Consider the following 25863-nt stretch of genomic DNA (forward strand, 5'->3'; position numbering starts at 1 on the left):
CGAAGATGTAACGCGCGACCTATATTACTTCTGATTTGCATTTTAAATAGAAAAGCTACACTTTACCACGAGCGCCAAATTCCATTTCCTGGTGGACAAAAGATCTTGAGGGGCAGTTATTTGCACAGCATGTTTTATTCAGATCCACCTTTAAGGCAAACCAAGCATCTTGTGCATGTACTAGGCTATGTCGAACCTCTATGCGATTGCTATTACCAGTGGTTGTACAAAACATGGCGAAGCACCAAAAACGAGAGGCGATGCAGATGGGGGCGAGGTTGGAGATTTGGACCGATTTAGACATGTCTTTTGCTCTTTCGCATCTCTTCTTCTTTAGATTCTTCTTCAGTCGCCTCCTATACCATCACTCTTTTCGACTGCCATTTCGCTTCAGGAACAGTAAGATATGACAACCCCCACCAAGAATGAGAAGCATGTCCAACAGTTCAGGGCCCGGTCGGCGTGCAAGACCACCAATATCCCCACCCAACTGGATATCAAGTCTGGACAGCGCTTTGTACTATGGAAAAGCGTCCTTCTGATTTTCAAAGATGCTGAATATGTCATGGATGGCGACGACCTTGTTCAGTTTATGATGGACGAAAACTACGAAGAGTAAGCCCAGGAACTAAAGGAAGGAAAATAGATGGCGGCTGCAATTGTAGCTGGCCGGTATCTGGCATGCATTTGCTGCTCATTGTTGCCATAGTCTTGTTCCTCTGAGGATTTGTCACCAACTAGGCGTCGTTCTTGATGTGGTCACGAAGAGCGCCGATAAGAGTGCACCTGCACCGTTAGAGACCTCTTCTCCCTCGCAAGATATTGTGGGATACATATCCCCTGTAAGCGAGGGCTCGATCGATATAGCCGTGGAATTACATGGGTCTACCGACCTCTTCATCACAGTCAAAGACATCACAACCAGAACCCTTACCGTCCAGTCCGCTGAAAGGGCCGTAACAACACAGCAGTCTCTCCAAGAGTACTTCCAGCTCTATCAGTCCTATGTCGAAGCCAGCACCACTGGCCAGCCAATCCAGGCAGCGAGCATCAAGAACACAATGGAACAGCGGTTCGGCCTCCTGGATACACAGCTGCAGTCCAGTGACATCTTCCAGGTCTACACTCTGCAGATCCAGCAACAAATCCTCAACCAACTGGCGCTCCTCCAGAACCAGGTCCAGGCGGTACGGACACAAACATACGAGCTTTCCCAGTACCCGATCCCTCGACTGTTCATCGTCCTTCCGAAACCTATGCGACGCAGAGACAAGCTTAGCAAACCCTTCACCAAGCAGTTCCGCTTGTTCTTCCTGTGCGAGTGCGGTAAGCATACCATGACAGAAGGAAGCACGATCCCACACGAGATGCATCTAGCCAAGCACAAGGGATACGACATCGATGAGCCGAGCGAATCCTTTGAGAGATACGGATCCCATGTCCTGACGACCATGAGGCTGCTCAAGTATGGGTACACTATTGCTGACGCCGTTGTGCCACCTCTCGCCTTGTTCAACCTTGCAGACGGGATTGAGACTGTCAGCAAGAGACTCAATGTGGACACGAGTAGCATTGCACCTCTGGTAGACGAGTCTATCAGGCATATCGAGAGTCTACAGGGGAATGGAGGAAACCCTGGCGTAGCATCCAGTTCGATGGGCCTGAATGCAGTCGAGGCGCTCGAGGGAGCAGATCTGAGGCAGCTGGAGTCGTTTTTGCGGGCCAGCGACAAGGGCCGCGACCTCGGCAACCTGTACCAAGTGGTCACAGCTTATGGACATGTCAAGTGGGTCTGCTTGGACCACTACCGTAGCAACTACCGGGAGTCAGCAATGCAGCATTTCAGGGACGTCGTTAAGGCCAATAGCGGACATTATTTCGCTGATTGTGTTAACATCGAATTTGGGTCCAGTATTGTCGCCAAGCAGTTTTACGAGGCGCTTGTTAGGCCTCGCGGCATTCAGTACCTCGATCTTCGCTTGACGTGGGATGTCACATTTGACGAACTTCGGGCTCTCGAGGCTGCTATTAGTCGAAGCAACATTACCAGCTTGCATGTACACCTCGTAGAAGCCAAGGAACCGCTGCTCGACGTCATCAATCGCGGTCGTCGCTATGACCCACTCATACACTTGATGGCTAACGGACGGATCCAGAACATGGCGATCAAAACGAACAATAACGTATACCAATTCATCAGCAATTCCTCGTTCATAATGGCTTCGCACCTCCGAAGTCTCAGTATCACATCAGAGTCAAGATCTCCCAAAGGTCCGCCAAGATCGATCCTTAGAGTCATTCTCAAGCACTGTCCTTCGCTTCAGGAACTTGGACTAGCCACCAACGATATGCACAGCACCTTTGAGGACTTTACCAGCAGGACGTACGAGTATCCATATCTCAAGAATCTGACCCTGCATTGAGATCGGCATAATATCTTTGCAGGACTATCTGGCAGTGTGATCCAGACTGTGGAGCTTAGTACTGAGGACCTTAAAGGTTTCGCGTTTGATGAGAGTGAGGTTCTTAGAGCAGGCTACTTAACAGAGCTCACCACGATAGATACCACAGAAGGCAGAAATAACCCTGTACTGATGGATATCCTTTGCAATAATCCCAAGCTCTCGGCTGTCATGATCCATTGTCCTCCCAGGCGAACGTGTGCCATCGTCAATGCACTCGCACTCGCCAGGAACGCTATCGTAACAAAAGGTGGATCATCTGCACTACAACATGTCAACGTCCAGTGAGCGGATTTAGTATTCAATAACGACCGGGTTGATTCGGATTCCATCGCCATATCCCTGAACTTTCCAGATGGCGCCGCGCTGGACATCTTACCCATCAACATCACATATGACGAGCATGGCTCAAATGATGACTGGGAGCAATTTCCTGAGGAGGAATGCGAGGTGTTTTTTGAGATACTGAGTCAACAAAGATGGTATTTGGACGTGCTACAAGTACACTATACATTCAGCGACGACATGGCAATTATTCTGGACAAGGTCACTGAAGAGCGCGGCTCAAGGATCACGTCGCTGAAGCTGAATACATCTTCACTGACAGCTGCTGGAATCGAATGCATGTGTCGAGTCATTGATCGGTCTCGGGATCTGTCACAGCTCACTTTCGCTTTTGAAGGTATGGGTGAGGAAGATGGGAAGGAATGGATGGTGCTGCTGTTTGGCCGATATGGGAAAAGATTGAACGGCTTGAGATTGGGCACGCTATTGTTTGAGAACTGGATCCCATTAGTCGAAGAGCAGTGTCCGAGCAGGTGGGATCTTTCCGAGCTGGAGTCATTTGAATTGAACAGGCATCTCGTAGATGACCCCCATAAATACACTCAATGGATTGCAGCTATGGTCTCCGCCCCACCTCAGCAATCCGCCTCCTCGCTGCCTTGTCGGTCACTTAACTCAGTCCAAGAGGACTCAAGCACCGCTAGCGATGTATCGAGCCTCAGCAGCTTGACTTCTTCATCCGGAACTCCCTATTTGTGGAGGCCTCTGAGCCGCATCCGACTGAACGGCATTAGGCTCCAGCACCAGGACTGGACAACAGTGATCAAGGCGCTTGATTTCACGGCTTTGGAAATTTTGGATCTTACTTTTACCAACTTTGATGAGGAAGAGCTTCAGGTCTTGGTAGATTGTGTTCCTGAGGAGAGCAATAGGGCTATGCCTTTAACCACATCTCTTCAAATGACCCCTATATTTTATAATGCTGCAATATTGCGATTGGTAGCAGCGCTCAAGAAGAAAGCGCCCTACGCCAGAATTTTTGATATCGATATGATACAACGGCATTTACAATAAACACCTGGCATACGGACACATCGAAGCAAAAAAAGTCCGCGATCCTTCGACAGCTGCCGAGTCTCTTCATTACATGGTTTCATATGATGGATATATCCTATTGCGACGCTTATCATGAATGTAGAGTAATATCTGGTATGGCTATGCACTTGAGTAGCTTGGATTTACGCCGCCTGAAGGATACGTTCATTCTTGATTTGGTTCGAGCTGAGTACAGATAAGCCGTGCGACCAATTTCTGTAGTGTATCTCGGAACGTTATGCAAACATATCTGCTGAGCGCAGTAAATATTTCAGGTGATTTATTCTGCTGATGGTTGCCAAGCAAAAAAAAAAAAAAAGGCAAAGTCGAAGGTTTGAACATACTCAATCCCTCACTCCTCTCCTCCTCTTCCATTACCTTCTTCAGCTACTATCTCGCCTCTGAGGCAGCGCATTCGATAGTTTGGTGCTCGGCCGACAGGCGACACTGGCAGTTACGTCTAACTGGATGTTGAGTCTGACATCGAGTGCCATTGGCATTCGCTTGATATAGGCAGGACAACTACGTGGATACTACGGGTATTCGAGGATTCTGACGAGCGCGACTACACATTGATGGCAGATAAGATGAAAAAGCCGGCATCAGATGAGAGAAAGAATGAGAGAAAGAATGAGGCCGTAAAATGGAGGGTATGTTATTGGGACAAGTGCGTTTGCGTTTACGAGTGACACAGAAGGGCATTGGTTTCAAGTGCTTCGCCCAGATGGCTTGACCGCAGATTATTGGCTGGGACAATTGGAATGCAGACGTAGCCGATTGGAATGGTGTCAGGGATTGTCTTGATGCTCAGTGGTCCCTATTGTTCGCTTAGGATAGAAGACGGGGATCCAAGGGGGGGTCGTGCGAATGATGTGCCCCTTTCTCGGGGGTCTGACTTACCAGCTTCCTTTACAAAATGGGCCTCCTGGATGGGCCTCCTGCAGTAACGCTCATCAACTCATTAAGCAAAGCGAAAAGGCTCTCATTCTCGACGCGTTAAAATGATTACCTTGGCTGATATAAAACCACATTGCGCATCCACATCCCTCCTCGACCAGTCCTCTCTTCTCATCCATCACCTTTCGCCATACTTCTGAAAAAAAAATGTTCTTCCGCAACCACACTTTGACCTTCCTTCTTGCCAGCTTCTTGGTCGTCTGCTCATCCTTCGTGGCAGATGCCGCTCCAGTCCCACTATCGTACACCCCACCCCAGGATCACGACGCCTCAGCATCTCCTTGCCATCACTGTGGCGTGCCTTATGCGCTCACACATAACCCAGGGAATATCCCAAGGTCCTACAGCGGTTACAATGGGAAATATAGAAACTCGGCTACTAGTGGACATGCGACCTTGCCTGTCGAACCCGTTAAACCGAGCCATTTACAGTGAGATTAAGAGGCCGTATTATACAGCTAATACGGACCCCCGTGATATCTTGTCAATAAATACTTCTTCAGACTCAACAACATACCCAACGTTGATGTCTTTTCTTCCTTCACACAGTATTTCGGAAGGTGTTTCTTTCCTTTTTTTTCACAATATTTCGAGCAATACATTCTGCAGTGTCAGGCGAAATCGTTTCATGACTCATGTGTATAAATTCTATCATCCGCTGATCTTTCTATATCCGTCAATGGTAAATCGTTCTTTGTGCGGTTTAGAGCAGAGGGGAGAGTAGGGTGGGATTGGGCGTAGACCCCAGGGGACTCGCCGTCTAATATCCTTCAGCGAATCCGCTCGCTGTTCATAAATAACATCTGATGTCTCTAAGCACGGGCACCACGCTTGGCAACCATGACCTCATCCGAAGCATCGACGCCCAAGGCCTCCAAAAGTCCATCGTGAGGATAGCTGCGACGCTCAAAGTGAGGCTCGGGCTGGGTCTCTGAGAGCAGGTATCCGAATCCAAGGAATGCGACAGCAGCAGCGGCGAGACGCTTGACACCGAGAGAAGCAGGGAAGGCCCAGACGTCAGGGGAAAAGATATTCAGGACCTCATCTTCTTCGGGGACCTAGAAATGGATCATGGAGCAGTAGATAAAGAATGAGTGTGAAATTCTTGTTGACAATGTAAATTCCTGACATGGTGGTTTGATCCGAGTCCTTGATGTTGGGAAAATGGCGGGTCAATTGGTATTGCTGGACTGAATATCGCGCTTGGTTGATGGCGCCCATACACATCTGTTTCAATCAGCCCTTTATTTCGTTGGAAAACATGGGTGGTGTGGGCTGTATCCCCCTGATAATCAGAATGCCAGTGCCGCCCTGTCAGTCGTCCGTGTTCTATTGACTCCTGCAAAAGATCCACAGCATGCTCGGTTGTGACCTTGCAGTGTTCCAGTAAGATCCAGCTATCCCGCATCGATTGGTCAATCTCTTTATGCCTCTACGAGATATTCCTGATTCTGCAAAGATGCTGCCGCCTAAAGCGACCTAATTCCTGAGAAGACAACTTCCGAGATCAGCGATCGAATACATCGGACGTACAGTTTCACCAAAGTTGCGACGATCCTGACGATCCCAGTATCCGGCCGAAGGGTTGCCATCGCGCCACTGCTGATTGTACATTGGCAGGTTGGGGTACGATCCAATCTGGGTATCGCCCGTGATTTTGTCGCCAGGCAGGAAACTGGTCGCATCACCAGGGATGGCTGGGTCGGCTTTGTTGCCGGCATGGCCGTTTAGGTTCACGGTGTGGGCGGCACGGATCTGGGTGAATGGAGCAGAGGCGGTGCTGTTTTTCGAAGCAGCAGCGACAGCGCGAGCTACAGGTCGTGAAGCGCGCAACATGGTTGTGAAGGTGTATAGAGGTGGGAGGTGTTCGATGTGAAAGGTTTGATGATCCCAGAATCGAACCTCACTGCTGGCTGCCGCCGGACCCCGAGGTCCGAAGCTTCAAGCCCCTTAAAATAGATACTCGCAAAAAAAGGTGCAGACTCGAACTTTACTGAGTAGAATCCTCTTCTGCATTTGAACATGAACGAAGACACGACCAATCCCAATGGCCCTGCGAAGCCTGCGAACCCCTTTCGAATGCCCTCACGGCAGGAAATGGAAGAGCGGCGGAGACAGCTCGAGGCCAACAGCAAACCAGCGCTGCATTTCAAACCAAAGGGCATCACTTTGGACAAGGATAACGCCAACCCCGCTCAGTCAACCGCGAACGCCACCAGTTCTGAAAGTTTATTCGACGGGAGTAGCGATAATTTGAACGATACTCGAACAGCTTTGAATGGCACCACTCAGAATTTTGGCGGAGTGACTTCAGCTACACCGATTATTATGAGTTCAAGGCAACATTATCAGCAGCAGCAACAACATCAGCAACAGCAGAAGCAAGAACTCAATCAAAAGCCAGCGCAAAGCAATCCTGTTTCTCTAGATGACGACTTTGGTTTCGACGATGATCTTGGAGACATTATTTTGGATGACGACCTATTCGACATCGAAGACCCACCAAGTAAACCGCAGGAGACAACTACAGCAGCACAGTCATCAACATTAGGGTCTGGATCAGGGATATCTGCAACTGGAACTGGGAATGGTACCAAGGTTGACTCTGCAGCAGCCGTGGTGGTACCTCCACCCTTCATTCCAAAATCAAAGACCACTATTGTCGTTAAGTCATCCCAACGTGGAAACCCCTTGCTTCAGTTCATCAGGAATGTACCGTACGAATACGGCGACATAGTTCCGGATTTCGTCGTAGGCTTGACATCGTGCATCATTTTTCTGAGGTATGGAGGTTTCGGATGTGTCATAGGAAGCATTCCTTTCTGATATACAGGATATGATCGTAAGATGGAGCGCTAATGTCTATGTTCATCTTGGTTATTCTTTACGTGCGCTAGTATTCGATACCATCGTCTGCATCCAGAGTATATTTTTAGCCGGATAGCTGCCCTCGGAAAGAGCTTTGTCCTCCGCGTCCTGTTGATCCTCGTCGATGTGGTGCGTGATGAAACAAATCGCCATCTTGTGCCTGATTATCTAGCGACGAACGTCAAAATAATGTATCATATCAAATACCATTTATCATCATAGGACACGCACCAGCAGGCGATTCGCGAGTTGACAAGAGTGGCACTGGTGAACGATTTCACGGTTATCTGCGCATGGAGTAATGAAGAGGCAGCCCGTTACATCGAGACATACAAGGCATATGAGAACAAGGCGCCTGATGCGATCAAGGAACGAGTCGACAATGATTATCTCTCGAAACTGACGGATAGCTTGACCCAGATCCAGTCCGTCAATAAAACGGATGTTATTACGCTATCATCGACCTTTGGCGTAAGTTCATTCCTTTGCGTTTGCAGTAACTAAACGACCACATGGCATACCGTATACTAAATCGTTTGCACCATCTTGATGTTTGTAATAGTCTTTCAAGAACATCATGAACGCCTCTGCGGAGGACTTGGCAATATTGCCAGGTTTTGGAGAGCGAAAATTGAAGCGGCTAATGGAAGCGTTTGATCAGCCATTCGCAATTGATCCCAAGAAGAGGCGCCAACGGCGCGGATAGATATATTATCCGCCTATACTTGTACACACACACATACGCAAATCAACATAATAAACAAATTCATTCATCTGTAACCTGGCGCCATTTGTTTCCATGCACTATGGTTGATCTTTCATTATTTTTATCTCTATGGGGTAGAAGATTTTGTTGTTAATTTCACCCTGCTGTCGAACATCCTGCTTTGGAAGGTCTTATTCCTGAAGCAAGCTGTGACCGGTCATCTCAGCAGGGACATCCAAGCCCATGACGCGGAGGACGGTTGGAGCAACGTCGCAAAGGGCACCGACGGTACCGTTGAATTTGTGAGTCTTGCTGGTCATGACAAAGGGAACGCGAGCACAGGTATGGGCAGTGTGAGGGGTCGAGAAGTCATCCGACAACATCTTCTCGGCGTTTCCATGATCGGCGGTAATGAATAGGACATAGTCGTGCTTGACGCAGGCCTCATAGATGACTCCAATGGCAGCGTCCGTGGCCTCGACACCCTTGATGGCAGCATCATAAATACCAGTGTGGCCAACCATGTCTGGGGGTGCAAAGTTGCACATGACGAAGGGGAACTTTTTGGTGGCGATCTCCTCCGCAACCTTCTCGCCAACGGCAGCAGCAGACATCTGGGGCTGCAAGTCGTATGTTGCAACCTTGGGCGAAGCGATCAAATCACGGTGCTCGCCCTCGAATTGGGCCTCTGTGCCTCCGTTGAAGAAGAAGGTGACGTGAGCATACTTCTCCGTCTCAGCGACGTGGCACTGGGGGACGTGCTTCTTCGCGAGCCACTCTGCGAGGACGTTCGTCATGGACTGTGCGGGGAAGGCGACGGGGAAGGGGAAGTCGCTCTTATACTGGGTCATGGTGGTGATGTGCAAGTTCTTGGGGAGCTTGACTTCCATGGGAGGAGGAGCGATGCCCAAGACCGAAGAGATCTCACGCATGCGATCAGAGCGGTAGTTGAAGCAGAAGATGGTATCATCGTCGCGGATCAAGCCCTCCTCGTTGACAATAATGGGCCTCAAGAACTCATCCGTAACATCCTTCTTGTAGTTGTCCTCAAGAGTCTAGTATCAGATATATCAAGATGGGAAGCATTAATTGTCGATCAGAGGGCAATTGACTGTACATGCTTGATAAGAACAGCTCTGGCTCAATCGTTACCTGGACGGGATCGTTAGTCTTCTCACCGGTGCCGCTGACAAGGCCGTCGATAGCGACCTTGATGCGCTCCCAGCGCTTATCGCGATCCATGGCATAGTAACGACCAGTGATGGTGGCCAACTTTCCGAACTGAAGCTCCTTGATCTTCTCGAGCAAGATCCTCAAGTAGCCGGCAGCGGAGCGGGGGGAGGTATCGCGACCATCGCCAAAGAAGTGAATGTAGACCTCAGGGACCTGGGCCTCCTTAGCGGCCTCCAAGAGAGAGAAGAGATGGTTCTGGTGACTGTGAACACCACCGTCAGAGACCTAAAGAGTGTGTGGGAGAAAATTAGATTTATTAGATAAGATATGCTTAGACATACGCCAGATAAACACCGCCAATTGCATTGATAACAAACGACTCACCAATCCCATAAAGTGGAGACGTCCGTTTCCGGCTTTAGCGTTCTCGAATGAGGCCTTGATGTTCTCCAAATGGCCAAACTGCTTCTTCGAGGCTGCGAGATCGATACGCACAATATCCTAGATCGATCCAGATCGAGTCAAAGGCATTAAAACATGGGTTAAGAAGATCCCCCAAGACTCAGTGCTTAAAAAGCAACAACTTCTCTCAATGTACTGGGGAAAGAGTGTAGAGAGAGATAGGACATAGCTCGGAGCAATGACCTTATCTCGCATAGCATCTAAAAGGTATCAATCTGTATCCCAGTCCGGCGCTGCTTCAATTACCTGGTAGACAACACGTCCAGCTCCAATGTTCAAGTGGCCGACCTCAGAGTTACCCATAAGGCCATCGGGCAGACCGACGTCAAGACCATGAGCACCGAGAGTGGTGAAGGGGTACTCCTTCTCAAACTTGTCCATGTAGGGCGTGTTGGCGTTGCGGATGGCATCACCACGGGTGTTCTCCTCGGGAGAGATGCCCCAGCCGTCAATGACGATGCAGCAGACGTTGTGCTTGACAGACGCGTTCTGGGCCATGGTGAATGTTGAATGGGATGAGTGTCTTGTGTAGGAAGGTTGAAGGAGAGAAAAATGATCTTGAGAGGGTCGGAAGGCAAACCCAACTGAACTGTTCATCACGTGGAAAAATGACGTCCCGTCCTACGCGAACTGTAGGGTCGCGTCAAGGAAAGAAGGACGCGTCTGCAGGGGCTACTCCTAAAGTTCTCGGGAAAAGGTATCGTTAATTGAATAATGAAAGCGTGTATTAAATGAATCTTTAATAAAAGAGGCTTATTAACCTTAGCCGCTGATCTCAGTGCGCTTCTAGTCTATGGCATTGCACTCTCGATGTCCGTTAAAAAGTATTCGATGTATAGTCATCTTGCGAAAGGAACAGGGCATCACTGGCGCGACAGAAAGCTTTCCTTGAAACCATATCTGTCGTGACATAGATACGCCGGCCTTCTTCAGCACAGATAATTGAAATACCAGGCCATCGATGTTGGATAGGAGGATAGACACCTACGTATCCTCATATTGTCGATCATATCCCAGTTCTCTCCGAACACGCCGGAGCGAATTGTGTTCTAGTCGGCCTCGTATGTACCCCCGGTTGACCATTGGAGAGGATATAAAAGTCAATGATGTTACCCACGCAGGCGTATACGACTTACTTACATATCTTCTGACCAGAACGAAATAAGAGTCATGGATGTGTTTTATCCGTAGAATTTGTGGTTACGAACAATGCTTACATCCATCCTATCCGTGCGAGTTCTGTATGTGTACTATATTGCTTAGGTCGAGACGCTCCACAGGGAAGAAGTTGGAAGACTAGCTTGAATAGGAGCTGACAAAGACAGCGACAGCTATGGATCTGGCGAATATAGTGACGCTACTTTCAATAAAAAAGTTACGCGACACGACAAGGGAGGTCACCAGAACCGAAGATTGGATCCCATCTCCTACCCTACTAAAGCGAAGCCAGTATCTTGATGTTCGTTCAAAGGCGTCTCAGGCCCATTTTATCATCTTTTTATTACTAATCGTGAATATGTCAGCGATATATGGGCCCCGGATCAATAAACGACATCTTATCCCGCGCACCACTCGCGAGCCTTCCCCCCGAACCCATCCTCCCATCCTCCACAGGCACCTTAAAATTATCCGCTGCATTACCAGGCATATTATGGCTTCCTGGCAGCATCGGAGAAATATATCCCATCTCCTCAGGCACGAACACAGGCGAGTCCTGCTGTTGTTGTGAAGATACTGGTGGCGGGTAAGCAAACGGATACAAATCAAGCCCTTCTCCAGCTGCACTACCGCCTGCCTGTGCGTAGTATGGAATTGGCTCAAGCTGGTGATGAGAATTCTGGTGCTGCAGATACGTCGGGTTCTGGAACGGATCCGTTGCTCGATAATGTGACATCGAAGGTGCCGTCGACGCCGCTACAGGTGGATAGAAAGCGCCTCCTTGGTTGCCGGCGCCATGATAATTTGCATTGTAATCATTGTAATCCTGATAATTTCCATTGTCATTAGTATGAGCGGAGACCGGTACGGGCGGCAATGGCGCATCCTGCTGCTGCTGCTGCCGCTGCAGTCGTTCCTTTTCCAACTTGGCCTCTTCCTTCTTTTGCTCCTGTATCTCGATTAGCAACAACGTCTCGGCCTTCCGCTTCTGCCTTCGCTTGTGTGCAAAGACAAGGTACCCAACCACACCCAAAAATGCGAGTCCAAAAATGGTCCCGAACGCGATCGCCACGCCGTTGACCTTATTCTTGCTACCATTTGTCGGCACACTAGGAGGCGTTGGTGGCGAGGGTGTTCCGGGCAGAGGTGTGTACTGTGTAGACCAGGCCCACTGTGAGACAGAAAGGACATATATCGGAGGGACGGAGGGAATGGGTGTTGAGGACCCTGAATTACCGCTAGAGTTCGAACTTGTAGAGGAGGGTGCCTGGTTGGCATTGAATCCGAACAATGAGAGGAACTGATCGCCGATAACGACACATTGATGGTCCCGCACGGGAGAAAGGGGAGTCGTTTTGAGTGCTGGTTGGGACCATGTCCAGGTCCGGGTATCGAGTGCATAGAGGTCGTTTGTGACCTTGTCGTTCGCCACAAGCGAGCCACCGAACATGATAATCGTGTTCCCGTCGGTAGCTAAAGTATCGGATACATAATAGAGCATGCGTTCAGTCTATCGATTTCTCGACAATACAAAAACATGCAAAAACGACGATTGCCTGCAGCGCCAGAACATACACAACGCTGCACAGTGTCCGTATCGCGGCGAGGGAATTCCGTTCGGCGTGCTTGATGTCGCTTTCTGGAGGATCAGCAAAGACAGAAAAGAAAAATCAGTCATGCTCATCGTATTTGGGCTGTTGGCATTCGTGCACAAACTCCGTTTCTGTCCCTACCTGGATAACGACAGCCCCTGTCACCATATCAACGATCGACAAGTTTGCAAACGACAACCCGTTACCATTTCCTCGCGACCCCGTTACCCCACCAAGAACCACGGCCTTACCACCTGGCGATGACAAAGGCACGACCTTGGATCCCGCCACCGGACCCAAATTTTGATTAATATTGCTACCACCATTCCCGCCAGCGGGTGCGACCGACCAATTGAGTGAACTCAACGACCCATCACTTCCAAACGCAATCAAGTCCGCCTCCGTCACCAAGTTCGTCAGGTCCGTGCCCATTGCAGACGCTGTATTCGACTTTTGCGGAAGCCAACCTCCACCAATAACTACACCCAACGACTTGGTCGCCCCTCCCACCGCGAAACCGGGCATCGTCCGTCCTGCAGCCATGAGCCCACCTCCTCCTGCTTTCTGTGAGTTTTGGTTATTAGAGTTAGTCGCTCCACTGACTGCCTGCGTCACCGGAGTCCATGTTCCCTTAGCAACACTATAGGCCATCATGAACCCACTGCCCCCTGCACCCGTGTTCATCGCATCGGCATTTCCGACTGTCAAGAAACTAGCCTGATCAGGCGTGCATGCTCCTGCATGGAACCGTTGGAAGGGTGAATAATCCGAGGTCAAATTTGCCCAAACCGGAGGTTTGGTCGAGCTTGGGGCAGAGTCAAAGGATTGAGAGAGGTCCAGTCGAAAATGTTGGTTGGTTGTAACAAGGTATGTTGCCGAGAGTGAGTAGGAGACCCCGCCCTGGATATGGAGCGAGGATCCCGTTTGACACATGGCGAATCCGCCTACTGGATATGGGGCCAGGGCAGCGGATACGGAGGAGGATGGCCATGCGATTGAGGCGATGACTGCAAGACTGGCGAGTGACTGTAGAGAGGATGCTGGCTTCCTCGTGGTGGGTCGTATACTCCGCATTTGCTGTGCTGGTGTTGGATGTGTCGAGGATAACGTCAGTAGTGCCATATTAATGTAGAACAAGTGTGAGAAAAGAGGAGGAGTAGAGTAGGGCGCGAAAGTATGAAGGTGTGGAAAAAGCGATAAAGTAAAAGAGTACGTACAGTAAACTATATGCAAAAAAGAAGGATAGGAGTAGAGGAGAGAATCAGGAAGCAAACAAGGATTGCAAGGGTTGCAGACCTGCAAACCAGCTGGTTCGGGTTATGAGAAGTGATTAAGGATGGAAGATGAATTTTGAGGAATGAGGGATGAACATGGTCTACTCCCTACAACAGACGGCGAGGGAAAAGAGAAACAGGGGAAGAGAAGGTCTCAGGAACCAGTGGGGCAGGGATTATTTTCAATTTACGACTTGCGGCCCGCCTCATTCACACTACTGAACCTTATTTCACATGGCGCAAGGGAGGCTCTCTCACGGGCAAATGGCAAATGTTTTGTATAAGTGGGTATATGAATGCTCCTAGCGTCTTTATTGCATCCTTGTCAACATCACTTTCCGGTTTTTTGTCGTTGTTGTTGTCGCTTGGTTAAGCTAATGGCTACAACTGTACTTGCAGTCAGTCCCAGCCCCATTCGACAATCTCATGGATTTCCTGTCGCCTTTTGTCTGGCTTGCTGTCGATATTGTTGATACCATCAAAATGGTAGTTCAGCCATTGAGCTGCAGCAATCGCAATGTACCAAGATCGTGGCGAAGATATCAAATGGAAACAGTGGTGGCCGCCCGGTACTTCCAGGTAAGCGATCGGTGTGGAAGTGCATGCTATGCGGGGATAATTGTTTTAGTAAAAATTAGTGGCTAACTCGTGTAACATCCATCGCACAGCAACAGCAAACCTGTGCCGAATTAGCCCCTTACTGTTACGGAAGTGATTCACAAAGTCGCGCGTATGCTGCACTGGAACTAGGGTGTCAATGTCGCCACTAACACATAGACATGAAACAAGCAATTGTTAGGGGATATCTCATCTCCGAAACACTTCAAACTGGGGTCACAAACTCATAACAACCGGACTTACTGGATCATCATGTGAGGAATACTGGGCTCCTTCAACCTGAACCGCGGTGAATGCTCCGTCAAAAACTTTAGATCTACAGCCACGGAATAAATGTGCTTACATGTGAGCTCAACGAACATGAACCAAACATACCACAGTCCATACGATTTAGCATATACATACTCTCTGCGGATTCAGCTGAACCCTCACGCCGAGCAACGTCCTTGATGAAACGAGTCCTGCAGTCGTGGTTGCTGTAATTTTCCAGGTCAACCAAGTTAACCACAGGACTGAGTCCGAGCACTCCATGAACAGTTGTATCCACGTCTTCAAACCCAGGCTGATACTCCGGCAGGTTCGTAGTACTCGCCAGAAGACAGGCCATATGCCCTCCCGCAGCATCACCGGCAACGACAATGTTCTCGGGGTTCCCTCCAAAGATCCGAATCTCATCTTTGACCCATCGTAGCGCGCGTTTACAGTCTATCAGTTGGGTCGGATATCCAGCTTTGGCGCCGAGGCGGTAGTCGACTGAGACTACAATCCAGTCATATGAAATCATTTCTTGCAAGAGCGGTCCCACCAACTTTTTGCTTCCCATCGTCCATCCACCTCCGTGCATATAAAACTATGCGGACCAAAATATATGTGCATGTTAATAACGCTATCAAGGTTTCTGCCCGTCCACATCATATCCGTCCGAAAGCACGCTTACGAGGACTGGTCTATCGTCTCCCGCCTGAACAGAGCATGGTTGATAGATATCCAAGGCCATGTCAAGCACAGATTTCCAGCCATCCGATGTCTGTGCGTTCAATTGCTCTTCCTGTGTCCAGTAGGGGACTATAAACAACAAATGGTGAGATATGTATTGAATGATCCCTGTCAACAGAGAATCTTCGTCCTTGTGATCTTTCCCACATACTGTTCTCATAGATGGTGCAGTCTCTGGGCCATTGGAACGGGTTCAATAGTTGTTGCCAGAACCTCAGTCTACGGTATCACACGCAATATTGAATCGGATTAGGACCCTGGAGCCGCCACTCTATTCAACAAGCACTAGTTCCACTGAATACTCTTACGATGTCAGTCCTGGGAGTTCGATCCAGTCCTTGCTGCCCTTGAAGAGTTGGTCCAAGAATTTTTGTCCCAGTTCCTGAACTTCAAACGCCCGCTTGAAGAGATACAAGAGTCCGATTGCTGTAATGAGATTGGTGTAGTAAAAGAAGCGCACCAAGAGCGACTCCTCTATGAAATGTCCCAAGTCAACGTGAAATGGCAGCAGAATTAGCCTTCTCTCATGAAAACTCTTTCAATGCGACACAGTAGACTGTCCATTCCTTGTCACTGGGCAATTGATACTGCAGAATCACTTACGGAAGGTGCCAGTGACATTCAGCCATGTGTAGAAGCAGGCGTCCATACACATGATCGACACGGGCAGTTCTGACAACTGGATGCTGAGTGCACAGAGGATCCAATTGACCTTCCGGTACCTCGTGGCGGCTCCAGAGATGGCGACCCAGGTCAAAACCATGGTGACAAACGATGCTATTGCGTATGAGACCGCCCACATGGACTTTGCCAGGTACATGCCCAGGCTGATCAGTGCCATGATTCCTGCTTGCGGTGCTGTTGAGACCATAGATTAAAATAGCATACAAGGTGGTCCCAATGATATGCGGCTCCCTTTGTGTCTTTGGACGTCCGAGCACTGGCTGGTACACTATCAACGAGCTGTTTATTCACCGCTGCTAATGGCCCTCTTGAGTCTTGGTGCTTGTTGAATGGTTGTTGACAGAAAGGCTACTGTATTTTGTGGGGAAGCAAGGTTCTTTTTATCCGGTGATTTGTGCCACGAACAATGCAATTGAGAGTGATAAAGGACGGAAAAATCGACAGCTCTGTCTTTTGGTCGAAAGGCAAAAGGTAATGACAACCGTCGATGGCGGATGAATGCACTTCCTGTAATCGGTGGGCCGAATGTCGTTATCGGCAAGTTGAATGGGGGAAGGATCTTTACTGCACTGTGCAACTCAAATAGGCGTGGGGTAATATTTTGTCGTGCTGTGTGAGGTGTAAAGTGAACGTGTGTGCTCAAGATGGAATGACAACCGCCTGTTGGGATGCGGAGGGGCGATGAGGGAAAGAGGGGGGGATCCGCTTGAGATCAGGTCGATCTCGCCTGGCTGTAGCTGCTATACAGCCCTTCTGCAACAGCATAAGACGGTGCTTTTCCTTGTCTCACAGAAACCACATGGACTCAGAAGTAACCCTATAGTGGATATCGAATTGTTGGGTTGCCGGTTTGGTCGCGTTGTGATCGGCTCGTGTCAACAGCCGAGTAAACAATCGTCATCGAATAAAGCAGCTTCTTTGCGTCTTTCGTTTTGCATAAATATTCCCATGGGCTTATTCACAGCCCTAGAAGAGAGATTGCAACGTGCACACTCGCTTTCTTTGACCCCATGCAACGTGGATGCATATCCGATCGAACTGCCCTGCCCTAGACGTTGCCCCTAATTCTGTTTCCCGATAAAAATTTATCGAGCGTTTCCAATGATCCTAATCCTTGGCACGATATGGGTTCAACTGAATCCCTAGACATACGCATAAGACTGCCTGTGAGTGCTCCTTACTGCTTTGGTAGCCAGCGATTGTGGAGAGACAAGGGATGTGCCTCACTTGCATTTTTGCACCGCCAGTCTAATCGCGACACATGGCAGATTTGGCAAATCATCGCCGGTTTAAGGGTCCCTTCACTCACTCGCAGGACACACTGAGCAAGCACGTTTACACAACACTGCAGCGCCTTACGCCTTAGCCCTTCCTCCGTTTGAATCCGTCATAAAAGGGGTTTACATGCGTCTTAGTAAAATGAGGGCGAGGTCTTAATGATGTTTCGAGAGTTTGCTAAAACTGATGAAACTGGTGTTTAAATAGAGGAAGGAATCGTGCGAAAGGTACCAGTTTTCCGAACTGCAGACTCCAAGGCGATCGACTTGTAGGCTAGAAAGACATAGCGTGCTCTCATCCGCTGAGCTGGTCTAGTGCAGTTTCTTGCAACGTCTTTGGTTCCCAGCACGGTAGTCAGAGTTCGTTGTATTATCCTTCAACATGTATCGTTTCTATATCGCATGTCAAGTGAGCGCAATTTATGCTCATTTTTTCATACATACTGAATGGCCACAACAGAGAAAAAGGAGTCGCCATGTGCATGCACATGGAGTAGGCTAGTCTGCATACAGTCGTTGTACACGTTACGTGATCGGAATAAAAGCAAACGATAGGTCTATGCAAAGGAAGAATGGTTTCCGTCACACTAGCCTAGGGAGAAACCGTCCCCACTACCGTGCACGTATCGAGATCTGGGAAAATGACTTGGAATGAGATCTTTTGCGCACAAGCCAGGACCCAATCTTGTCTCGTGAAAGTAATATACTGCAGCCTCCGCTGCTTTGTCATTTAAGAACAGGCCTGCATTCCCTATTCAAATGACGATGACAGCAAGAAAGTGGAGATCTCTTTTCTCTTCGGTCAATCGACCGTGCCTAGACCTCAGTTTTGACCAGGAGCAATGGACGTGCATTGTAAATGTGGATGTGGACAAAGATGTGGCAATAGGCATTTGAATTTGCGGCACAATAAAAAAAAATAGGGCTCTCTTCTAGATCTCTCATTCGTCCTCTTCGGTTGTATCTTTTCTTTTTGTTGCTGTCACTGATGTTTTGTTAAGAGGCAAGTGAATGCGAGCGGCCTCTTTTGCTCTCTTTTTTGTATGGTTTATCCTTGGGAGGAGCACTCATGTCGATTCTTGCTCTTGTGAATAGAAGCATAGATGTCCTGACCAAGGATGGCATGTCCATCGATTCCACTTTGGTGGCAAGATAACAATAACAAGGATGCTTGATATGCACATAAATTCAGACAAATGAAGTAGGAACTTGGCCAATCAAAGAGTCTGGCATCCTTTTATCAGGAACGGGTAGCAGCAAGGGTGTGGGATTAAAAAAAAAGTCTATCGCAGTCAAGAAATCGGAACATAGTCTAAGCGAAAGAGGACCCTTCCTGGTGCTCTGTTCTTGTCTGTGAGACTATATGCGTCCACATAGCTTGCCTACATACCTGTATGTCGCTGAAGATATGTTGATGGGAGAAGGCATTGACGCAGAGGAACTGACATAGAAAGTGAGAGAGTGAGAGCAGTTGAATGAATGAATGATTATGCAGCCATTGGGGAGCAAGCTCAAAGAGGTGCACACGGAGGAGAGAAATCCTTCGAAGGCTCGTTCTCTTCCCGTCACCACCATCCCTCTCATCCCTCTCATCCCCCTCATCCCCCATTCCTCATCCTCCATCCTTCATCTCGTCTCTCTCTCTCTCTCTCTCTCTCTCTCTCTCTCCCCCTTCTCCGAAAAGGTCTTCGTTTCTCTTCTTTTTGTTCCAGTGTCTCAGCCCTACTCCAGCCCACGCCATACCTCCATACCCTCATATCTTCACGCCCTCACACCCCTTCTTTCTTTTTTGGGTTGTTCCTCCGACAACCTTTCCTCCCGTTCTTCCCTCCACTTCTCTCTCTCCTCTCTCCTTCCCCCTCCCCTTTTCTTATCACTTTGCCACTGAGCCGACGATAAAAACGTGCTTCTTCCTGCTGGCCCCCCTTCGTTAATTCGCCTCTAGCACCATTTCCTTTAACGGCTAACCCATTGAGACAGACAGCCAAGGGATTTTCATAGAAGATCGACACTAAGGAGGAAAAGGCAAGCAAAGTCCAGTCTCCACAATGGTCGCCATCACCCGCAACCTCGCCCTGGGGCTCGTCCTCTCCCTCTCACTCTCTTCCAGCCTCTTCCTCGCCTCGGACGCCCAAGGCTCAACAACATCAACTGCCATTGGAACGTCCAAACCCACTTCCACGGCAACAACGACAGGGGGAGCAGCCAATCCAGCCCCTACTTCAACAATCAATGCACCAAGTGCCTTCCTCGGCGTCGCTTCTGCCTCCAACAAGAACTTCATCTTCTATGAGGGAGGTCAGCTCAATTCCGGTACAATTCAGTACACGAGCGAGCTGTACTCACTCGACTTGACAAAGTCCTGGCCTATTTCGAGCCCCGCCTGGACCGACCTGTCTACCCCATCCAGCGGTGTGAAAGGACCTGCAGTCTCAGGCCACTCTGCAACCATGTCCAAGGACGGCACGACTTTGCTCGTCACAGCTCCATCTGGAAATAACTCGCCTTTCCTCTACGAGTACAACATTGCCGCAAAAACTTGGTCGACAGTCAATGCTCCTGCTGCGTAAGTCATCATAACAAAGTTGCGGTGTGGCGATGCAAGCATGCCTGAATTCCTGTCTATTGTAGCGATCAACAGCATCGCGGCGTGACTTTTGGTGGGCGGAGGAGAGAGCATAAGAGGAGTGAGAATCAAGATTTGTATACATCATTGTGCAAAATCCATCCATTGAATTCACCGCAAGAGGAAGAAAAAAGAAAACGATCGAAAGACACATCTTCTTGGGCGCATGGTTACACAATGTATCTGCGTTTTTTGTGCTTGCATACTGACCAAAAGTGCCCCATCCCGTCTTTTCTCCGCTTATAGTCAAGCTGCGGCATGGGCAAACAGGACTGAAGCCAGCTTTTTGACAGATCCCAACACCGGCGCTTCCTACCTTCTCGGAGGTGCCTTCCCAGATGGCACCAGCACCAATGAAATCGACAAGTTCCAGGACGGCACCTGGACTGCGAGTTTGGCTCCAACCCCTGGCGCAGGCACATCGTCCTCGACATCGTTCAATAACTTTAATTCCGGAACCGCACATCTGTACGGTAACAAGATCTTTATCTTTGGAGGATTTAGCTCAACAGCTGGAAGGCGAGGCTACCAGTCCTTCCAGAGCCTGCCTTGGATCGATATTTCAACTACTCCCCCAACCTACGGAACGCAATTGACCCTCGGAAACGTCCCACAAGCACGCCAGGATCATTGCAGTGTGCTCACCACCAGTCAGAAGGTCATTATCTTTGGAGGATATGACGCCAATGCAAAGTCGACGTTCGCTGATGTATGGTCACTGGATATGGTTACTTTGACCTGGTCGCAGACCGTGACAACGAATCCAACAAGGCCACGATACGGCCACAACTGCGATATTGCAGGGGCCAACATGGTTGTCTATGGAGGTATGTTCCGGCCGGGCATGGCAAAAGATATTAAACACGTGAGACAAAAGTCGCCACTTGCTTACATGTTCATTGCGTGTGGATCTATAGGTTTGAACAGCAATGGAACGGGCCCGCAAACAGGTTACTCTAAGGACATTCAGGTTTATGACGTGATGTTGTCAACTTGGATGAGTTCGTACGCGCCCAAGCCGGACACTACGACGATCTCTCAACCCCTCCCCGGTACTGGATCTGCCTCTGGTCTTGGTACAGGTCCCATCATCGGTATTGTTGCCGGAGTGCTCGTTATCGTCGGATGCATCGTTGGATTCTTCCTCTACAAGCGCCGCCAGAAACAGATCGAGATCCGTGAGGCCGAGATGGAGAAGGAGGCCTACTTGGCTTCTTTGAGACCCGAGGGTGGCGACCAGTTTGGCGGCGGTAAATCAGGACATTCCCAACAGAGCCCCAATGCTGCCCGTGCGGCCGGTGCTTCCGTGATCTCGACACCTGGCATGAGCCATGCAGGCGCGTATAATGGCATGGATGAGCTTTTGCTGAGCGGCGCTGCTGCATCCCCTGGCATGGGAGGACAGGCTCAGGGCAATGTCCAGTACCTGATGCAGCATCTACCTGACGGCACGATCGCGGTCCAGCCTGTGTATCTCGACCACCAGCCCCTTCCGATGCAGTCCTCACCCAATATGGTGGGTACCTCTGCTGACACGAACGCTGCAGGCGGTTTTGTGAGTCCGCTCATGACCGGTGGTACTTCTGGGACAGGTTACTTTGCGCCACCACCAAGTGGCCCTGGCGTTGCTTCGCCTACCGGTGGGGCCACGACCGCAACCAGTCCGTATGTGTTGCCGCCATCGATGCAGCAAAAGTCCCCGGTGGCGTATCCTCAGCCGACGCATGATCCCTTTGCCTCACCGGCTTTGCCCAATGCTCCCTTGCCTCCGGGTTATAATCCTTCGGTATCGGCATCTGGACTTGGCAGCCCCCAGCAGATGCCCGAGCAGCTGCGTTAATACAGGCCGTTCGGTTTATTCCTGATCACGTACACAAGTCATGTCATACCCTCTCTAATCTTCCATACTTTCTTACTTAATGGGTGCGATCAGTCTCATTTCAATCGCGCCACGTAAAAATAACAAAAAAGCAAAGGTCAACCATGAAGTTTGCAGGTAGCCTCTATTCATAATGAATTCATAATGTCCTTCATTGGAAAGCAAAATAAAAAATAAAATAAAGAAAAAGGACGATGATTGTTGCTGTGCATAATTTGTATTAAATCCATAAACATGGTTTCGGGAACAAAACCAATTCATGCTTCTACATGTCTTGGTCCCTTTCTATCTGTGCGCAATGTCCCGCAATCCGTCCTCGTGTCCATCCTTTTCCATGCTTGCTTCATGTGAAGTTCTATCTCTCCTTTATGCCTGGACGACCTTCTCCAGCGTCACCAAGTCTTCCAAAGCCTCTTTCCTGGACTGATCCAACTGTTGCCTATAAGCAGCCGTGTCGATCATCCTGAAGGCCCTCCTCCTGGGTTCATGTGCTGGTGTGGGTAAAACCTGATCTTTGTGCAAGGTCACACCGACATAGGTTCTCTTCCAAAACTTCTTGTCCTTGGCGGGGTCCTGATAGTACTGGACCCAACCGGACTCGAGGGCGAATAATGTGTGATCTTTGCCCATGCCGACGTTCTCGCCAGGGTAGAAATGTGTCCCGCGCTGGCGGTAGATGATGTTGCCGGGGATCACTGGTTGGCCTGTTGTTGTTGTCGTTGTTGTCGTGTCATATAATATAGTTTGAAGAAATGAAAAAGCGATTAATTGGATTGTTCTGCAAAAAGACCGTAGGAAACATTGGTAGTGAAACAACTGGATGCGGAGGCATGCCAAAAAAAAAAAAAAAAAAAAAAAAGTGTGCGGATATGCAGTTTTTCTGTGGTTTTACCTCCAACTTTCTTGGCGCCGAGTCTACGACCGGCAGAATCTCTGTTGTTCTTGGTCGAACCTCCAGCCTTCTTGGAAGCATGACGGATCTGGCTCGTAAGCGCTATCCAGTTGAATTGGAGTATTGTTATTGAAGAATCCCTGGTCAGTTCAACTGCAGCGTAACTCCTTATTTCCGTTGTATACAGCAAGTGCAAGCTGTCTGTATATACATCGCTGGACATCTCATCCCGATCAGCATATAAATCGACGGGCGTTGAGTGAAACGCATCCTGACATCTCACAGCTGGATGTATGCTGAATGGAAACCCCAGTTACTCCCGAAAGGTGCAAGTGAAGTACCTGAAGATTCGGCGATGGCTCCGAGACGAGTGAACTGGCGGCTCAGGCCAAGAACCTGTGTTGTGAGGAGAGACATGGTTGTATATATGCGAATCCTGGAACGAAGGTTATGAGAAGCAGGACGTCTTGTTGATGCGAAAAACGGTGATGGGTCTGTCGGCGTCCTGTTTGAATCGGCAGTGAACACTGAACGTGGTCGGCCGGCAGCACTGTCCTTTGAGTGAGCCAGTGTTTACTAGTGGCTTGAATGAGCGAATTGAGTGACTGCAGATCGCATCCCAGGGTGTGCGGTCGCCACTAGAATATTTAAAGGTTGGTACCTGAAGTTGGCATGTGGTTCGCTATAGCATATCCAATACATATGGCTATATTTCAACACGATGTTCACACAGTAGTAATTGCCAGCTAGCTGGTCCGGTGTTCACGATGATCTGGATATCTCATCCTCAGCGCGACGCCGACGACTTCAGGCGTTGGCTGGGTCAGTGAGCGTTCGCTCCTTTCGTTGATCCCTCGCTGGAGTGAACGACTCGATTCAGGCGAGAATAGTTAGTCCCAGGTACCACATTGTCAGTCAAAGGATTCCCCGCATTTTCTGCGTTCCTGAGCAGAGTTTGACAGAGGAGAATAGTTCAAATTTTAAATAGCGGTGTGCTGGTTCGGATAACCTCCTCTGGATGTCCTTTTCTATAGAATGGAAGTCAAGTACCGATAAGCGCAGGCGAGAATGGCGCTTTTGGTATATAGAGCGATCTGCCAGGAGCATTGCTGTCTAGTGACATTCTGACGAGGTGGGGTCGTAACTGTGCTGGGGATGCAGTGAAAAGTGGGAAATACAAAAAAACTGGAGCCCGCTTCTCCACATTTCCGGAGAGGACCCATTTTTTTTCTTGGTATTCTTCCGCTCCTCCCCACTTCCGATCGTATTCTCGCGCTCGTCCGATGCTTCCGACATTACACAAAAAAAATGGGACCTTCCCCATCCAATCACAGCCCAACTATATATTGCTCTGATACAGTTGGTTAGCGGCCCTAACAAACAACTGAGACACACCATCGATATAAAATCCAGACCGTCCCCCTTCACCTCTTTTCTTCTCTTCGTTTTCTTTATCCATCGCATATCCACACCCCACTCCACTCCAGCAATCACCATCGCAATGACCAACGCCGCCGTCAACGTCTACCTCGATAAGCAGGAGTACGGAAAGGACAGAGTCCGTCTCCTCAAGGTCCACCGTGATTCCAAGGTCCACCGTGTTGATGACTTGACCATCCGCTGCCTTCTCTCCGGGGCCTCGTTCACGACCTCCTACACCGAGGCCTCCAACAAGGCCGTCGTTGCCACGGATTCGATCAAGAACACCTGCTACGTCCTCGCAAAGTCCTCCAAGGTCGTCGACACCCTCGAGCTCTTCGCCGCTGAGCTCGCCAACCACTTCTTGAACACCTACGCCTGGGTCGAGGGTGCCCATGTCACCATCATTCGCCACCGCTGGGCTCGCATGATCATCGACGGCAAGCCCCACACTCACTCCTTCTGGCGCGACGGCGATGAGACTCGCCAGACCGATATCTTTGTCAAGCGTGGAGCCAACGGCCGCCGCACTGTCGACCTCAAGTCCGCCATTGCTGGATTGTTGGTCCTCAAGACCACCGGCTCATCGTTCGAGGACTTTGTCAGGGATGAATACACCACCCTCCCCGAGGCTAAGGACCGTATCCTCTCAACATGCGTGGATGCCAACTGGGAGTTCAACATCCCCTCGCTTCAGACCGACAGCCTTCTGCCCTCGATGTCCCAGATCCCCTTCAACCAGATCTACGACTCTATCCGTGATGTGACCTGCAAGACCTTTGCTGAGGATGAGTCGGCTTCTGTCCAGGCGACGCTCTATAAGATGGCTGCTCAGTCGATCCAGAACTGGAAGTGGTTGGACCGTGTCGCCTATGCCCTGCCTAACCGCCACTTCTTTGCTGTCGACCTCAGCTACTTCAGAGGCACCAAGAACTTGGCTGAGCATGCTGATGTTTACCAGCCCTTGTCTGATCCCTCGGGCCTGATCACTGCCACTGTCGCCCGCGCCCCTGGCACTGCTCGTCTTTAAATGCCCTGGTGGTGTTCACAAAGACATGAATAGCAACCATTAACAGAACATAAAATAATAAACCTGTATAGTATCTTTCGCACACTAAATATGATACACTCAATGTCGCCGATCAATATTATTTTTATTTCTTTCGCTACAAAACAGGAAGACAGGTGTTGCCATTGCCTGGTGCCTGGTGTCGTTCATGCTGGATCAGGCTGAGGGAATGGTATGCTTTCGTCCATGCGGATTTGCAATCCAACATAGATGGAGAGATAACTGAACCCGTGTCTGTGTCTGTGTCTCCTGTAATGTGGGAAAAAATAATGAACGCAACTGACGATGTGCTATACTCTTTATGCAGCCCGGCCAATTTTTTTTTCTTCCGCCGTCTTGGTTCCCCGCGTTTGTTCCTATTTGCCCCTGCT

The 25863-nt window shown here is 49.5% G+C and overlaps 11 protein-coding genes across 11 annotated transcripts; 5 read left to right on the forward strand and 6 right to left on the reverse strand.

The window, feature by feature from the left end:
* The first annotated feature begins 333 nt into the window (after positions 1-333).
* BC939DRAFT_252736 (uncharacterized protein) lies at positions 334-2509 on the forward strand. Its single transcript, XM_051551009.1, has 2 exons — positions 334-615; positions 710-2509. Exons 1-2 carry the CDS (start codon positions 407-409, stop codon positions 2421-2423), a joined length of 1923 nt encoding a protein of 640 aa, XP_051409455.1. The 5' UTR covers positions 334-406; the 3' UTR covers positions 2424-2509.
* A 619-nt stretch (positions 2510-3128) lies between these two features.
* On the forward strand, positions 3129-3879 carry BC939DRAFT_459673 (uncharacterized protein). Its single transcript, XM_051556761.1, has one exon. The coding sequence runs from the start codon at positions 3147-3149 to the stop codon at positions 3819-3821; it is 675 nt and encodes a 224-aa protein (XP_051409456.1). The 5' UTR covers positions 3129-3146; the 3' UTR covers positions 3822-3879.
* Positions 3880-5371: 1492 nt separating this feature from the next.
* BC939DRAFT_459676 (uncharacterized protein) lies at positions 5372-6773 on the reverse strand. The gene is made up of 2 exons (XM_051556762.1): positions 6333-6773; positions 5372-5857 (listed from the first exon to the last, which is right to left on the reverse strand). Exons 1-2 carry the CDS (start codon positions 6633-6635, stop codon positions 5612-5614), a joined length of 549 nt encoding a protein of 182 aa, XP_051409457.1. The 5' UTR covers positions 6636-6773; the 3' UTR covers positions 5372-5611.
* Positions 6774-7127: 354 nt separating this feature from the next.
* Positions 7128-8373, forward strand: BC939DRAFT_400238 (restriction endonuclease type II-like protein; the record flags this gene model as incomplete). The annotated part of the gene is made up of 4 exons (XM_051552529.1): positions 7128-7582; positions 7697-7796; positions 7890-8138; positions 8230-8373. The coding sequence occupies 4 exons, from the start codon at positions 7128-7130 to the stop codon at positions 8371-8373; spliced, it is 948 nt and encodes a 315-aa protein (XP_051409458.1).
* A 62-nt stretch (positions 8374-8435) lies between these two features.
* On the reverse strand, positions 8436-10549 carry BC939DRAFT_459679 (2,3-bisphosphoglycerate-independent phosphoglycerate mutase). Its single transcript, XM_051556763.1, has 4 exons — positions 10255-10549; positions 9931-10047; positions 9526-9831; positions 8436-9428 (listed from the first exon to the last, which is right to left on the reverse strand). Exons 1-4 carry the CDS (start codon positions 10504-10506, stop codon positions 8565-8567), a joined length of 1539 nt encoding a protein of 512 aa, XP_051409459.1. The 5' UTR covers positions 10507-10549; the 3' UTR covers positions 8436-8564.
* A 931-nt stretch (positions 10550-11480) lies between these two features.
* Positions 11481-13269, reverse strand: BC939DRAFT_252784 (uncharacterized protein). Its single transcript, XM_051551010.1, has 2 exons — positions 12742-13269; positions 11481-12639 (listed from the first exon to the last, which is right to left on the reverse strand). Exons 1-2 carry the CDS (start codon positions 12848-12850, stop codon positions 11528-11530), a joined length of 1221 nt encoding a protein of 406 aa, XP_051409460.1. The 5' UTR covers positions 12851-13269; the 3' UTR covers positions 11481-11527.
* On the reverse strand, positions 12752-14175 carry BC939DRAFT_252791 (uncharacterized protein). The gene has a single exon (XM_051551011.1). The coding sequence runs from the start codon at positions 13878-13880 to the stop codon at positions 12837-12839; it is 1044 nt and encodes a 347-aa protein (XP_051409461.1). The 5' UTR covers positions 13881-14175; the 3' UTR covers positions 12752-12836.
* A 256-nt stretch (positions 14176-14431) lies between these two features.
* BC939DRAFT_479448 (Alpha/Beta hydrolase protein) lies at positions 14432-16487 on the reverse strand (the record flags this gene model as incomplete). The annotated part of the gene is made up of 8 exons (XM_051558851.1): positions 14432-14637; positions 14734-14798; positions 14894-14966; positions 15056-15500; positions 15588-15715; positions 15798-15865; positions 15955-16120; positions 16250-16487. The coding sequence occupies 8 exons, from the start codon at positions 16485-16487 to the stop codon at positions 14432-14434; spliced, it is 1389 nt and encodes a 462-aa protein (XP_051409462.1).
* A 2733-nt stretch (positions 16488-19220) lies between these two features.
* On the forward strand, positions 19221-20394 carry BC939DRAFT_459688 (uncharacterized protein). The gene has a single exon (XM_051556764.1). It carries the CDS (start codon positions 19656-19658, stop codon positions 20175-20177), a length of 522 nt encoding a protein of 173 aa, XP_051409463.1. The 5' UTR covers positions 19221-19655; the 3' UTR covers positions 20178-20394.
* Positions 20395-22565: 2171 nt separating this feature from the next.
* On the reverse strand, positions 22566-23098 carry BC939DRAFT_388931 (ribosomal L27 protein-domain-containing protein; the record flags this gene model as incomplete). The annotated part of the gene is made up of 2 exons (XM_051551872.1): positions 22566-22816; positions 23005-23098. Coding segments are annotated over 2 exons (345 nt in total), but the record flags the coding sequence as incomplete, so codon positions are not given.
* Positions 23099-24366: 1268 nt separating this feature from the next.
* Positions 24367-25821, forward strand: BC939DRAFT_252824 (urate oxidase). The gene is made up of 2 exons (XM_051551012.1): positions 24367-25664; positions 25800-25821. Exon 1 carries the CDS (start codon positions 24506-24508, stop codon positions 25451-25453), a length of 948 nt encoding a protein of 315 aa, XP_051409465.1. The 5' UTR covers positions 24367-24505; the 3' UTR covers positions 25454-25664; positions 25800-25821.
* Positions 25822-25863: the final 42 nt, after the last annotated feature.

This window comes from Gamsiella multidivaricata, assembly GCF_025024155.1.
Source record: "Gamsiella multidivaricata strain RSA 2152 chromosome Unknown BC939scaffold_59, whole genome shotgun sequence".
NCBI lineage: Eukaryota > Fungi > Mortierellomycota > Mortierellomycetes > Mortierellales > Mortierellaceae > Gamsiella > Gamsiella multidivaricata.